The 15,236-nt window shown below is 43.2% G+C and overlaps 1 protein-coding gene across 1 annotated transcript in view; it reads left to right on the top strand.

Annotated features, from left to right (window-relative positions):
- The window catches only part of PXDC1 (PX domain containing 1), a 48,265-nt gene extending 34,612 nt beyond the window's left edge, over positions 1-13,653 (top strand). Inside the window, exons 4-5 of the mRNA XM_006888724.1 lie at positions 10,225-10,336; positions 13,536-13,653. Of these exons, the coding sequence (XP_006888786.1) occupies positions 10,225-10,336; positions 13,536-13,653 (230 nt within the window). The remainder of the gene's footprint in view (positions 1-10,224; positions 10,337-13,535) is intronic.
- The last annotated feature ends 1,583 nt before the right edge of the window (positions 13,654-15,236 follow it).

Genomic DNA, 15,236 nt, shown 5'->3' with positions numbered 1-15,236 from the left:
ATGAAGGCCTAAAAGAACATTTCTAGGAATAAAGACTGCCATGCCTCGGATTGTTGCTGGTATTTTAGTATGTACCTCGCCAGGCTACTAACCCAAAGATCAGCAGTTTGAATTTACCAGCCACCCCACATGAGAAATATGGACAGTCTCTTCTTATATAAAGAGGGCAGGTATGACTGTTCAGATGGGAAGGGGGAAGGGGAAAAGGTTGAGGGGGAAGAAAGAGAGGGAAGAAAAACACTGGCAGCTGAGATTAGTTGATAATAGGTGGAATGACGGAATAGGTGAGATATAATGAGGATATGAGGAGCCAGTGATGAAAGACATTGGTCAATTGCAATTAATATTTTAGAGTATATTGTATATGAATGATTGGTTGAATTAAAATAAAAGATAAAAAGAAATTGAGAAACACTGTGCAAAGTTGTTGAATCCAGAGGACATAGTGCTAAGTAGTTCAATCACAAAGGGTATATATTTTAGAAGATCACTGTAATAAAAGATAAAGAAGGGTTTATATATAGAATCATTCTTGGATTGTATCATGGCGGGGCAAAGGGAGCAAAATTTAGTAAATAGATAATAAATATGTAGTAAAGTGGACTGGAGAATATTTAATAAAGGGATGACTAATCATAAAGAAAGGGAAAACACGTATAATAAGAGGAGTAAAAGAAATCAGAATTACAAGGAGGAAGTGGGAAAAATGGGACTTCATTAAGAGTATAGAAATTAATGCTATAGAACAAAATGTGTATGAATGATTGAATAAAAATAAAAATTGTAGCTTTCACTCACCCAATTTAAAAAAAAAAAAAAGATGTAGCACGATATTGAAAAAGAAAAAAAAAAGACCTAGAGCATTGGTAGCCCAGTCGAGAGTTGCCATGAGTTGAAACCAACTTGAAGGGCATGGCTTTGGGATTTTGGTTTGTTTGTGCTAGGGGTATGATACTGGCTTACAATTTGCATCTCGCAGCAAGGGGCGGTCATTTTTATTTTGGTCCAAGAGGTGATATTTGAAAGGGGTCTTGCAGAGGCTTTCCAATTCGGGAACAGATGAAGGCAGAAGAGATGCAGCTCTAGGTTCAGTGTAAAAGCTCATGGAGGGTTTCAGTCTTTGCAACTTAAACCCCTTGATGAAAGTGTTAATCAGAACAATATTCTTTGCATTTAAGCCCAAGATAGTCTGAATAATAATCTGTAGTCTAACCAGACCCCCAGGTGATTCTTGTGTGGGTGGAGAGCTTTTTGAAATGTAGATTCTGCTTCAGTGTATCTCGGGTGCAAAAGCAAACTTTCAGCAGGGCCTTCAACTGCAGTGAAGGGGTCAAAACCCAGATCCTGTATAACATCTTGATCTCACTAGAAAAGAAAGTGAGAAGGGCTTTCATCCTTCATCCCTTGTTTGAATAGAGGAAGAGGAGAACTCAGAGGAACTTGATAGAGAAGAATCAAGAGATGAGAATGTGGTAAGCCCAGGGCTACGTCTTGAGAAGGAATCTGGTTTTGGGTGTTTTAAAAAAATGTTTTTAATATATTTTATATTGGTTTGCTTAAAAGTTCATATACTTTTTGTTTCACACTATTCGCATTCACATTGTGCTTCATACAATCATTCCCCTTCATTATGTTTTATAAAGGTAAACACCATTGGACCGTGCCCATCATTGCTCTTTCTTTTCAGGTCCTTGCTGGATCCTTCCCATTTGCTTCACCCTTTTCCCTCTCCTCACCAAACTGTGCAACCTTGTGGTTTCACCCCTACTCATCCTCCCCCAATGCTCCCACCCCTTGTCCCAAACATGTTTTACTAGTTATCCTTCTATTATAGTATTTTGCAGTATTTGTCCTTATGAAACTGTGTTCACTCAGCATACTATTCTTCAGTCTCTCCCAAGATATATAGTATTTTTTTTAAATCCTTGTTCCTGAGTGCCACATAGTATTCCATTCTGTGAATTTACCACAATTTCTCAATCTATTAGGTTGTGGTTGGACAGACACATGGGTTGTTTCCATGTTCTTGTGATAGTGAATGATGCGGCTATGAACATTGGTGTACTCAGATCGAATTTCCTTGGGGTATGGAATAACTGGGTCATACAGAGTTTCTGTGTTCAGCTTTTTGAGGAAATGCCAAACTGCCTTTCAGAGTGGTTGTTCCATTTTACAATCACCAACAGTGCATGAGAGTTCCCACCTCTCCACATCCTCTCCAACATTTATTGCTTTCTGTCCTAGTAAATGTTGCGACTGCTACTGGGGTGAGACCATATTTCATATGGTTTTGATTTGCATTTGCATCTCTCCTATTGTCAGGGATTTTGAGCATTTCTTTATGTGTCTGTTGGCCATCCAGCATTCTTCTGTGAAAAGTCTCTCTATGTCTTTTGACATTTATGTTATTTGTCAGCCTCTGTATACCATAGACTAGACCTTCTAAGCTGGGGTCCCAGTTTTTCTCTTATGAACTTTATAGTTTTGGGTTTTATGCCCAGGATTCTGATCTACCTTGAGGTGAAGTTTGTGTATGGTGTGAAATGTGGATTCTGTTTCAGCTTTCTGCAGGTAGAAGTCCAGTTTTTCCAGCACCATTTGTTAAAGAGGTTGATTTCATAGCTTTGATTTCCTTGTCAAATATCAGTTGACCTAGATAGGTGGGTCCATTTCAGGGTTCTTGATTATGTTTCATTGTTCTGTGTGCCTGTCATTGTACCAGTACCATGCTGTTTTTGTTAGTACTGCTATGCATTAGGTTTTGAGGTCAGGGAATGCTATGCCTCCCACTTCATTTTTGTTTTTCAGTAGTGCTTTGTTTAGTCAGGGTTTCTTCTTTTCCTCTGTAAATAAACTTGAAAATTACTCTTTTGATCTCGTTGAAAAATGAATTTGGTATCTGTATTGTTTTGAACACATAGATTGCTTTTGGGAGGATTGTCATTTTCACAAAATTGACTCTTCCTATCTGTGAACCGGGCACATTTTCCCATTTATTTAGGTCTTTATTGTGTCTCACAGAAATATTCTGTAGTTTTCTTTTTATAGGTCTTTTGTATCTCTAATTAGTTTCATTCCCAAGTATTTCCAGTTTTGGTTGGCTAATCTGGAGGACAACAACCTGGCCTACTGACTGGAAGAGATATGTATTTGTTCCCATTCTAAAGAACGGTGATCCAAAAGAATGTAGAAATTATCAAACAATATCATTGATATCACATGCAAGCAAGATTCTGCTGAAGAGTATCCAAAAATGATTGGAACAGCACATCAACAGAGAACTGCCTGAAGTACAGACTGGATTTAGAAGAGGCCATGGCACTAAGGATATTATAGCTACTGTCAGATGGATTTTAGCAGAGAGTACCACAGGAATGTCTAACTGTGTTTCATTGACTATGCAGAGGCATTTGACTGTGTGGATCACAACAAACTGTGGCTGACTTTGAGACGAACGAGAATCCCAGAACACTTGATTGTGCTTATGCTAACCTTATACTTGGGCCAGGAGGACCAGTCATCAGAACAGAGCAAGGAAACTGCATGGTTCAAATTGAGAAGGCTGCACACTAAGGATGTGTCCTATCTCCATATCTTTTCAGTCTGTATGTGGAAGAGATTATCTGGGAGGCGGGCTCTATGAGGAGAATTGTGGCATCAGGATTGGAGGTAGACTTATCAACAGTCTGCATTATGCAGATGACACAATCCTGCTTGCTGAAACTGAGGAGGACCTGAAGTGCTTGCTGCAGAAGGTCAAGGATTACAGTCTTCAATATGGATTGAAGCTTTACATCAGGAAAACAAAGATTCTCACCACTGGGCTGATTGGCAGCATCATGTTAGATGTGAAGAGATTGAGGTTGTTGACAGCTTCCGTTTGCTTGGCTCTGCAATCAAAACTCTTGGTACCAGCAGCCAGGAAATTAAAAGACTAATTGTACCAGGGAAAGTCTGTTGTCAGAGACCTCTCCAAGGTACTGAGGAGCAATGATGTTATTCTGGAGAATAAGGTGTGCCTGATATAGGCCATGGTCTTTCTAATTACTTGCTATGCATCAGAGATCTCCTTGCAACATGCCCAAAGTATGTCAGAATCCTTGCCTCAAGGAGCAGCCCAGTTTCACCCTCTCCGGGAGAAACCTGTTTGTTCTCCTAGCAGTCATGACTGTGCTTGGGAGGAGAAGGATAGTGATGAATGGCCAGGAAGAGGACTGTCACCTTCAGAGTGGTGTGTGTGTGGATTGGAGACTGTTTTGTTTTTTTGTTTTTTATGTGAGTGTACTGTCAAATCAGATCTGACTGGTACAGGAGGAGATTGTCCCTCCTTCCTTGGCAGAGCATCTGGTGGATTCGAACTGTGCGCCTCTGGGATTGTAGTTGCAGCTCCTTACCACTAGGCCACCAGAGATCCCCTGGAGACTGGTTTTGTGATGCCTGCAAAGCCTGTGCTGGCTAGGGTGGACGGCCTAATAAGCTAGTTTGAGCTTAGCGTAGAACATTTTTTCTGCAGTGAACTTTTTAACAGTGGCGTTAACAAATGGTCTGTCATTGGGTGGCAGACTGGAACCTCTCATTTCCTTCCAAACCAGGGTGTGCGATTTTCCCAATGAAGATACACATTTTTCCCCATGAGGATACACATTTTTCCCCCTCTTTGTCCCCACATTAGTCAGTCTCTCACTCTGTCTAAACTGGTACTTCCTGACTTACAATAGTATATGTTTGTATTAGAGAGAGATTCCCTCATGATATAAATTGTAATTCTATTATTTGTCAAGTGAGAGAAAACATGGAGATAACAAGCTATGGTAAATCTAGGAATAGTATTTCACGAGAATAGTATTTGATAGCACCTTCTTGTTGCTATGTGCCGTCGAGTTACGTGCAACTCATAGTGACCCTCTGTACAACAGCTCTAAACCCTGGTCTATCTTGTGCCAATTTACTGTCTCTGACACACCTATCCCCATTATCCCAGTCACTGAATCAATCTACCTCATAGAGGGCCTTCCTCTCCTGCGCTGTCCCTCCACCCTCCCAAGCATGATGTCCCTCTCCAGGAACTGGTCCCTGCTTGCTACATGTCCAAAGTATGTCAGACAAAGCTTCAGAATCCTTGCCTCCAAGGAGCAGCCTGGTTTAACCCTCTCTATGATGAACCTGTTTGCTCTTTTAGCAGTCCATGGTATATTCAGTACTCTTCTTCAACACCACAGCTCAAAGGCATCAATTCTCCTTCTATCCTCCCTAGTCATTGGCAAGCTCTCTGATGCATAGCAAGTGATTTCAAAGACCATGGCCTCTATCAGGTACACCTTGGTCTCCAGAATGACATCGTTACTCTTTAGTCCTTTGAAGAGGTCTCTGACAGTGTACTTTCCCAGCACAATAAGTCTTAATTTCCTGGCTGCTGGTGCCGATATACCTTTGAAATATATTTTTAAATTTTTTATATGAAATATAAAAAATATTTCACATATAAGCAGATTACATGTACAGTTCTTCTCCCATATTTGGTCTCTATGGATTGATGGGTGCCCAGGGTCTAATCTTCAGACTCTGGAGCATATAGGTGTCACCTGGGAATACCACAGGTCTTTATCAGCTTCTGCATACAATGGCAAAATCTGATTATATACATGTAATATTTTCTCAGAACCTGTAAACAGTAAACCCTACCTCCAGATTAAAGCCCAAATTCCTGATTTATTTTGAGCTCCGGTGGTGTAAGCTTTAGGGAGTTGTACTGCCAGGTTTTGGTCAGAACTTAGTTTGTTAATGCCATTACTCAAAGCACCCCATACTCCAGTCCTAGCATTGGCTGAACTCTACAGACTATCCCATCTTCCTGCCTGGTGAATTCCTTCCTTTCCTTGAAGTTCCCTGGGCCACTGCTCTTACTCACACCAACACCTCCTCAAATGCCTTCATATGCTTTAAAGTGACATTTAGAGAAGGACATGGTACTGACCTGGCAGCTGTTGAAGGCTCTGTCTCAGGATGGATTGAAGCTCTAAAGGCCTTTTGTTCTCTTTCATGAATTACAGTTTGAAGCTCCACTAGATGGTGCTATGTGCCAGCTGGTGGACTAATGCCAAGGGAACCATTTCAATATTATGGAGCTATGTCAGGGACAGTTCAAAATTCAGTGGCCTCTGGTTTATGCTTTGGATCAATGCAGCCTTGAACATGCTTTGGCTCCATGTTAACTAAATGCTCATCAGAGCTAAAAAAACCCAGAAGTTTAATGTTTCCTCTACTGTGACTTGTGTGTGGTATAAAAGGAAGTATTAACTTCAGCCTTAATCTGACTATTTGGGCTAATCTGTTTTGGTCACACAGTCTGATCATTCTGGGTCAAGGGACCTAGAGATGAATTGCAATTTTGTTCTTCACTAATTAGAAAGCTGTCTAGTATCTGCTTTAATTTGTGTTCTATAAGGACATCCTACTTAGCAAATTAGTAACAAGGCATTGCTTTGAGTTTTGTCCTGTTCATGAAGATTCACTGGAGGAGAGGACTAAGAAGGAAGGAGAACCATACTTTGAATGCTTTGAGGGGTGAGAGTAAATTGCTCAAAAACATGAACATGTGAATTAACAAAATGAAGTGACGGTGGCATGAGGGCATCTAGCAACATAGTTACTATTACAACACACAAAAAAATCACCACTAGGCAGATGGCATTGTAATTGAGGCAGAAATGATCTCTGGTGGGTGGAGCCCCAGTGGCCTGGTCCGTTAAGATTCCATGCCTAACCCAAAGGCTGCACCTGTCTGCCGGTTTCAGTCTATCAGCAGCTTCTTAGGAGAAAAATGGGCCTTAAATCTCCACTGCAGATTCAGCTATGAATCAGTTCTCACTCAAATTCAGAGAGAATTGAGGCGAGTACTAAGATTATTGTTGTGACTGTTGATTGCCATCGAGTTGAGCAAGATTCATAGCGACCCTATGAACAAAAGGCTTTCTATAACTATCGTTGTTTCTCCAAGTTCATAGAGTTTCCAGAGGCATATGGTCTAGGAATTGGATGCCACACCTGTTTCCAAACCAGTCTTAAACTGGGAACTCCACCAGACACTGAATGCCTTGGACAGCCATAATGGCATATGACACCCTCCCACCACCACCAATGGCACAAGTTTCAGCATCACAGCAAACCCAAATTACCTCAGTGCAGCAAATTGACAGGAGTGCTGCACAACTCAGATTAGTGGATGAAAATTTGGAAAGAAACAAATTTGTGTAGTCTAAGAGTATATCCCCAAGAGACCAACTACATCAGTAATTACGGTTACCTTGCTTTATAGAAGATGCTTTAGAGATGTGATCCAGGCCAGTATCTTAGATGTACAAATTAGTTAGTAGTTGTTCAAAATTATAAAGATAAGGGGAGGGGGAACCATTTGGTTTTAACAAATGTACTAACAAGGACAAAACATCATGGTGACATTTCTGCCAAAAATACGTAACTTTGTTCTCATCAGGAGAAAACACGAGGCATGTTTGGTTGCTAGTTCAAAGTTTAGAGATGTGAGGACATCCAGAGGTAGGTCACAAGAACAGCCCTGGTGATCTACTTAGAAAAAAATTAAAAAAAAAAAAGAAAAAAATCAGCCCCCAAAATGCTGTGGAGCCCAGAACTGCCCTGACCTGTCTAGAGCTCCAATGTATCAGGATTCTCTCACAGGATCTGGTAGATGATGATCTTATAGGGAATGATGGAGAAAGGGCCTGAATGCCAGGTTTCACAAGATGGTTTAGTTTAAAAACTTGTAAATACATGTGATTAGAGGCTTGCTGGAGCTGAAAGCTTTTCTCTTTGTAAACTTTAGATGACTGCTAGTTTTGTTTAGTACTTTGTACAGATTTGTTTAGTACTATTTTTTGTGTGATCAGATACATAAAAATATGGCTAGATTATGTGCTCCATTTTTAGCTAGTACAGGTGTGTTACAACCAAGTACATGGATTAGACCTAAGTTTTGGTCTGTACTTGATTACATATTAAAAAACAGTCCGAGTCAATAAAGGATCCATTTCCAAACCCAAGTTAAGAAGATACTGTGTGTTATGACAGTTGTTGCCACCCCCCAGCTATAAAACTCTGCCTACCCCAAGGGTGTATGTTGCTGTGGGCTAATCTCAGAGCCAGGCTGGTCTAAGGGATCTTCTTCAGTGGAATTCACTACTGGGTACAAGTCCCCAGTCCAGCTGGCCCTACTCAGTGAAGCCACACTCACATACATTGTAGCTGCATTCCCAAAGGCCAGCTAAGGAGTAATTTACTACACAGCTTCCATTTGGGACTGGTAAAGATGTCATTTTATCTAGAGCTCCAACTTTCACATTTTGGAAAGGATTAGTTCTGATTGAAAGCAGATCCTCAGATATACTTACCTGGCAGAGGAAAGCAGATCCTCAGAATTTTATTCAGAAACGTTTTACAACAGCAGCATTTACTTTATAGAGCTCTTCCCCAACCAGTTCCCATGACAAAGGGGAGAAAGAGGGTAGAAGTGTGAGTAGTCTGTGCCAAGGTTACTCAGAGGCTGTATGTGCTTTCTGAGGCAAATATGTGTGGGTTGGAGGTCCAGTAGATAATTGTTGACCCAGAAGAGGGTTCCAGACACCAACTCTTCAAGACTTGAAGAACCTCACCAGCCATGTCATAACCTATTGTTTCTAGTGGGAGGAGGGTAAGGTGAGTGGGTATTGATACTATCTGTGGATGTGACTGCCCTGGGCATTGTTGCAAAAGGTCCACAAAACATGAGCTGTCTCTTCTACTGTCAAGTGGAAACTTTAGCAACTATTAGGCAAATCTCATGAATAGGCATTTAAAGCCTTTGGAAACAAAGGGAGAAACCTTTATTTTCCTGTCTTCAGTTTCCTTAGCTTTCTTCATCAAGAGAGAAATGTTAAAATAACAATAGTCCAAATAATGATAAAGTGTAAGAAAAATATAAAATAAGACAGTTGTCTGTAAAACACCAGCAGCTAGTAAACTGAGCCGTAAATGAGATTCTTGCTGTTCTCTGGCGTGCCAAGTGTGAGGAAGAATATTTTGAGCTCTGTGTTTCCATGTGTTGGGCTCTGAAGAGGGAAGATGGTAATCCCCTGAACTTGAGAAACACAGTAGACACTTGGAATCTATTTTATGCTATGTCTTCAAAGACAAGCTTGATTTGTGGGAACAGATGAAGGTAATTGTGAATGTGGAATTTGGCTGACTAAGAACTGAGTTAAGAGAGGGTCTAACTCACTGAGAGCATATTGCCTAGGAAGGGAGGCCTTCCTGGCTTCCAGATGTATTTGCATACTTTCTATAGCCCACAGAGGGAAATGGCAGAAACACAGTCTCTTAAAAATAAGCATTGGACCGCTGAGACCCTCCTTATTATTGTAGGGAAATCAGACCAGTTTCTACTGACATGGATGAGGTGGGATACAATAGGTAGGATTTTGGCATTGGAGGAACCATATATGTTACCCAGCACATTTGGGTAAGCTAAGTTCTAAGGCCATGGAGATTTCTATCAGACTGCTCCTGGCATGTCTGAACTCCTGGCTGGTGGGTCCTGCTACCACATATCCATTCATCTCCTGCCCTCAGCTCTTCAGAGACCCACATGCACAAGCCTTGCACCACATGTGCTAACACTTGAACAGCCACTGTAGATACCATATATTTCTCTTCATTGGCTTTTCTAAATTATTAAAATGTATACTTGTTGGAGAATCAATTCATATATAGAATTATATAAAGCAGAAAAGTGAAGATTTCCCATTTGGTTTAAAATATACATTTGTTTCATCTGATTATTATAGCAAGCTAGAGAGATGGGTATTGTTTACCCCAGCTCAGATACAGTACAAATCTCAAGAAGTTTGGCTCTCTGTTCAAAGACATAGCTAGTTTGTGAGGACCAGGGATACAGACCCATAGTCAAAGATCTGAACCAAGCACTCTCTTGTTCTGACTGGAAACCCTTCATCTGATGCAAGAGAGTCAGCTGCTTTGATAGGACCCTTAGGCAACAAAGCATATTCTTGGCAAGTGTTGTGCTTTTGGTAGTTAGCCCTGTGTCTGCCTAGCAGATCTCCTTGGGGAGGTCTTGGGATATAGAGTGTCCTTGGAGAGTATGGGCAAGAGGGAACAGGAGAGATTCATGGAAATGCTGCAGATCATTCTAACCTTCTTTGCTTTGATTTTCAGAAATCATGAGGTCCAATGGCTTTTGTTTAGCAAATACAGAGACTATAGTCATTGATCACAGTATACCAAATGGGAAGGACCAACATCTGGATGTTGACTCAACAGAGCATCTGTAAGTATGGTGGTTTGAATACCCAGCTATGTAAGAGGGCCCTTGATACTGGTGTGGTGGGAGCTTGAAAGAAAGTTGATGTGGCCATAACTCAGCATCCCTGCTCACATTTGGATACTCATTTCAAGTATTCACCTTTCCCAGAGTACAGTGAGTCCTAGGTTTCTATTAAGACCTCATGAAGCAGAGTCCTTTGCCCAAGTTATTTGCATCTAAGGACGCTGTTGAAGAAGCTTCAAGACTCCAAGGTCTGCCTCACCCTGAGCACAGGAGCATATTGTCTCTGTGTCTAGGCTCAGGCTGGCCAATAAATGGCTGGTCTGGCCTGGCTTGGCTGGAGAGACATGGCACATGGATATTGGCCTCCAAGTGACTGACTGGGCCAGCCTTGCTCAGGGAGGGAGGAAGAGACTAACAGGGAATACTGGAGTAGCCAGACACCATGTCTGTCCTGTCTTTGGTCCCAGGATGTTCGATCATAACACATGTGAAGATACCAGGGCTGGATACACATGGCCAGCTACTGCCTGTGCCATCCCCTCACTGTTCTGCCAGGGAGCCTGGTCTCTGGGCTGACTGGCGTAGGTCATAACCTGACAGGATGTTGTCTACCAACAGATCTTGCTTGATATCACAAGTATGGTGGTGTTGAGTTTGGGATTTTGAAGTCAGGATTATACATGTCTCTCTGTCATCACCACCAGCATGGCCCATTGGCTTGGTGCTACAAGTGATGGCTTTGTGCAGATACGAGATTAATTAGTGAATGGAGGAGGGGCCTTGTGCTCTATGGAGGCATTTACCAGCTCTGAAATTCTTGGTGCAGGAGACAGAATGGTCTCTGTTACTAGGTGCTGCCAACAACCCCATCCAGATGCATAGTGTTTCCTCGGGCTCCTATCTGTCTGCTGGGGGCTAGGCTTAAGTAGTTGATTTATGTGGTTTTGAGCTGTGAAGAAGCACAGGGAGAATGAAGCCCAGATTTTTTCCTGGAAGGGAGTGAGGCATCAGGAGGTGACCTGGTGTTCAAGGACACTGGCCAGCAGAAAGAGATGCTGTGTGGTTGGTAGGTGCCACAGAGTTCGTTTCAGTTCATAGCAACCCTGTTGATACTTCTCAGTGCTAAGCCATCCTCACAATCTGGGCTGTGCTTGATCCCATTGTTGTAGCTTTCATGTCATTGAACGTCTTCCTCCTTTTCACTGACCAGGGACCGGCTTCTCTGGCTAACATGCCCGAAGCATGGGAGACTAAGTTTCATCATCTTTGCTTCTGAGGAGCATGCTGGTTGCACGTCTTTTATGACAGATTTGTTTGTTCTTTTGTTAGTCTGTGGTATATTCAATATTGTTCACTAACAGCACAATTTAAAAGCCAAGCAACTGTCATTTTTTGGTCTTGCTCATCACTTAGCTTTCATGGTTTGAGTCAGGCCCACTTTAGTCCTCAAACATCAATCAGATGAGCTGTGAGTGGAGTTCTAGTGGCTGAAGGCAGTACTGAGCCAAGAAGTCGGTCACCCTGATGGAACAACAAGACCTAGCCAGCTTAATTTCTTGGAGTGCCTTAGCTTCTCTTTCTTTGTGTACTTTCCTGTCGTCTGGCCACAGAGCAGGGCTGTGCTCCTCCATGCATCCATGGTTCCCTTTTTTGTTTCTTCCTCTCCATGGGGAAAGAGATTGAATATCCTAACAAGAAAATTGATGAGTATTGACTTGGTGCCTAAGTGATGTGATGCCCTGAAGGATGACCACATTGGCTTACTTCCTGCCCATCTTGGGTCCTTAGGCATGGGCATGTGGAGGAGCCAACTGCCTCACACACACTGTTCGCTACTTCTCACTGTGAATCCACTGCGGTTCCCCTTGTATTCACACATTTGAGACCTGGAATCACCTCCTTCACTACGTTAATTTCCTCCTGCCTCTCTAGTGGAAAGAGAGGGAGACTCTCAATGAGATGGATTGACATAGTGACTACAGCATTGAGCTCAAGCATGTCAGATGATGAGGATGACACAGGATAGGAAAGGGTTCCGATCTGTTGTCCATAGGGTTGCTATGAGTCATGCTGTATTGGACTCGACAGCTCTTAACAACTACTACTCTCCTGGAAGCACTGTTTGAAGCTAGATTCCTAGCACGGTGCACTTGGTATGCAAGGGTTGGGTCACTTCACATAGTCACACTGAGCTGTTCTGGTGGCATGGAGTTGCTTGCTGTTTTGAGACAGGACCTGAGAAAAGACGCAGGGAAAGGGTGGCAGCAGGTAGGCTCAAAGGACTTGACATCCCAGGAGGGTAGCCTGCATTCCCCTTCCTGCCCCTCCTCCACCCTGCATGATTTGGTCTGAGTCTCAGGTTGAGAAAAGTAGTTGAAACTGTACCTTTAAGCTCTGGGAGAATGTCCTCTGGTATGGATTTTTAAAATTTGGAGTCTTTATCTAGTGGAGGAGGCTGCATTTGGGTTGGACCGGGGGGAAATGGTTTCATTCATGGAGGAATCAATACTAGGAAAGTATTTATGTTGCTCTATATTTTGGGCACATATTCTTACTTTCCACTATTCACTTGCAAGTACTGCTTGCTCGTCCTGCAGAGCCCACCAAGCCAAGAGAAGGTTTCCCAGCTAGAATGCCATCCTCGAGCACTTGGTGCCCTGGCTGGTTTTCTGTGACCCTCCTGTCCCTAGGGTCCTTAGTTAGGACACACAAATCTAAACAACACAGGCCCGTGTTACTCATCCTTGTTACTGTCTACAGGGCCTGGCACATGGGAGGCCCCTGTGCTCTGGGGACAGGCCCTGCCTGTCAGTTTTGGGCTTTGTCCCCAGAGCGCTGGGCAGTGCTTGGCACTAGAGAGAGAATCGTGCCATCAGAGACTGAGTGAATGAATGCAGGCCTTGGTAAATATTGTTGAACGAATGAGTATACATTGCAGTTTGTGAAGGAGAAAAGGTAGAAGCTGTAACAATCTACAGTAGGATTTTTGTCAACTATTTATGGCTATGGCTATTTCCATACTTTCTGATTGGTTCAGTAAAAACTGTGTGTTCTGAATGGCAGCGTGATAGAGTTTACAGAGTCTAGAGAGTTTGCGGTGGTCCCTGAGTGTCTTCTGAGGGTTGAACCTCTACCCTTTCATTTCCTCCTTCACCATGGGTTTGTGAACCAGCCCTCACTTCACCCTTTCTCATTTCAGGTTTGAGAACAGTAGTGAGTTTACCTCAGAGCTGGAGGATGGCGACGACCCTGCAGCCTATGTCACCAATCTGTCCTATTACCACCTGGTCCCCTTTGAGACCGACATTCTGGACTGAGTGCCCATTAGTGCCTTCACTCCACCTCAGGCCTTTATTGCTGATTTGCTGTTGTCCCTCCATGCTGGGCATGAGAGACCAAAAACAGCCCCCAGCCTTGAGTCAGAGAAGATGCCTGTGACATCTCAGGAGGGGCTCTCTTCCTCAGAGCCCCCAACATCACTTAGATACATGCCCTCCCATCAGGGATTGGGTACCAGAGCACAGCACCCTGCCGAGGCCACACAGGTCCTGGTTGTCCACAGCTGATGGCAAAGAGGCCACCCCCCAGAAGCCCTAGTCACAGGGTGTGCCTCTTGTGTGTTGCTTTGGAGGGGTCTGGTCCTCTCTGGGCACTTGCCTCATGTGTTCATCATCTTAGCCAGCACTGCAAGAGCTCACTGGTGCAGGCTTTCTGTTTTTGTTCTCCCCTTCCTAAGGAGGAGCAAGGCTAGGCCTCACTGCCCAGCATTCACTCCTGTCAAGTGCACAGAACATTCCAAAGGAGCTTTTGATGCCTTGCCAAGCTCTGGACTAGGTAGCTAGGGAATATTAAGTAATCCAGGATGTCCCTGGGAATTGGAGTATGTGGCTTCCATTTTTATTTTTCCTCTTTTGTCTGGAAACTGGGCTTTGTGTCAGCTTGGAGACGTGTTTACGAAAAGCAAATCACCAGCAGCACACAGTCTACAGGGAGGGAGTGCCCTCACTGGCTTGGACAAGAATGAATCACTGAGAGCTAACAAGTCAGGAAGAAAAGCGTTCTTCGGCCTTGAAGTATCTCTTTATCCTTCAGAGCAGAGGAGCGTGCTGCCCCTGACACCCAGCTGTCTGATAACCCACCTCTGCACCATTTACCAGGCGTCCAGAGAAGCTGTTGGCAGAATCTGCCTGAAAGGACAAAAATTATGTCCACAGTGCTAGTGGGGGCAGGGGCGGGAGGGGGGGACAGACTTCTATGGGCTTCTTCTCTCTCAGTATCTACTAACACCCAAAATTTGTAAATAACTATAAATTATTGAGAATCCTAATTCTTTTACACAGTCTGTTTTTAACCTATTTTAATTGAATAAAATATCTTACTCATTTATGTTTAAGGTGTGTGCTCTTTTTTGTTCCTCCCAGGGAGGCACTGGAACCTCACCGACCTCCTCAGCTTGGGCCCTGAGCTCTCTTCTTGGCGTGTTTTTAGGAAATGTATTATGTTCCCACCCTGGGGAACGGTCTGTCCAAATGGAAAAATGGACAGGCATTGTTAGTGCCTTGGGGTTTTCCCCTTCTCCATTTTCTGCTTTGGCAGCCATGGGAACCCTCATCTTTGACCAGCTGCAGAGCTCATTGATTTCACATTTCCTTCCTGCCTTCCAGCAGTGTCCAGTTTATTGCTGGGTGCCTGAGTGAACATGACCAGTTGTCTTTGTTTTTCATACAAAGATGGGGCTTCTCGCCTAACTTTAGAATCAAATGTTTTGTTAATATTGTTAGTTACTGACTCAGGGATTACCCTACTAACCCAGGACTGCAGAGGTACGTCTCCCCATCTCCTCAGCCAGTTACTGTGTTACGGCCACTTCTGCAGCTATGTCATCTACCTGAGCAGTATT

The sequence above is a fragment of the Elephantulus edwardii genome, unplaced genomic scaffold, assembly GCF_000299155.1.
Source record: "Elephantulus edwardii isolate Elephantulus edwardi_28Jun2011 unplaced genomic scaffold, EleEdw1.0 scaffold00071, whole genome shotgun sequence".
Taxonomy (NCBI): Eukaryota; Metazoa; Chordata; class Mammalia; order Macroscelidea; family Macroscelididae; genus Elephantulus; species Elephantulus edwardii.
This window is presented reverse-complemented; position numbering and strand designations above follow the sequence as displayed.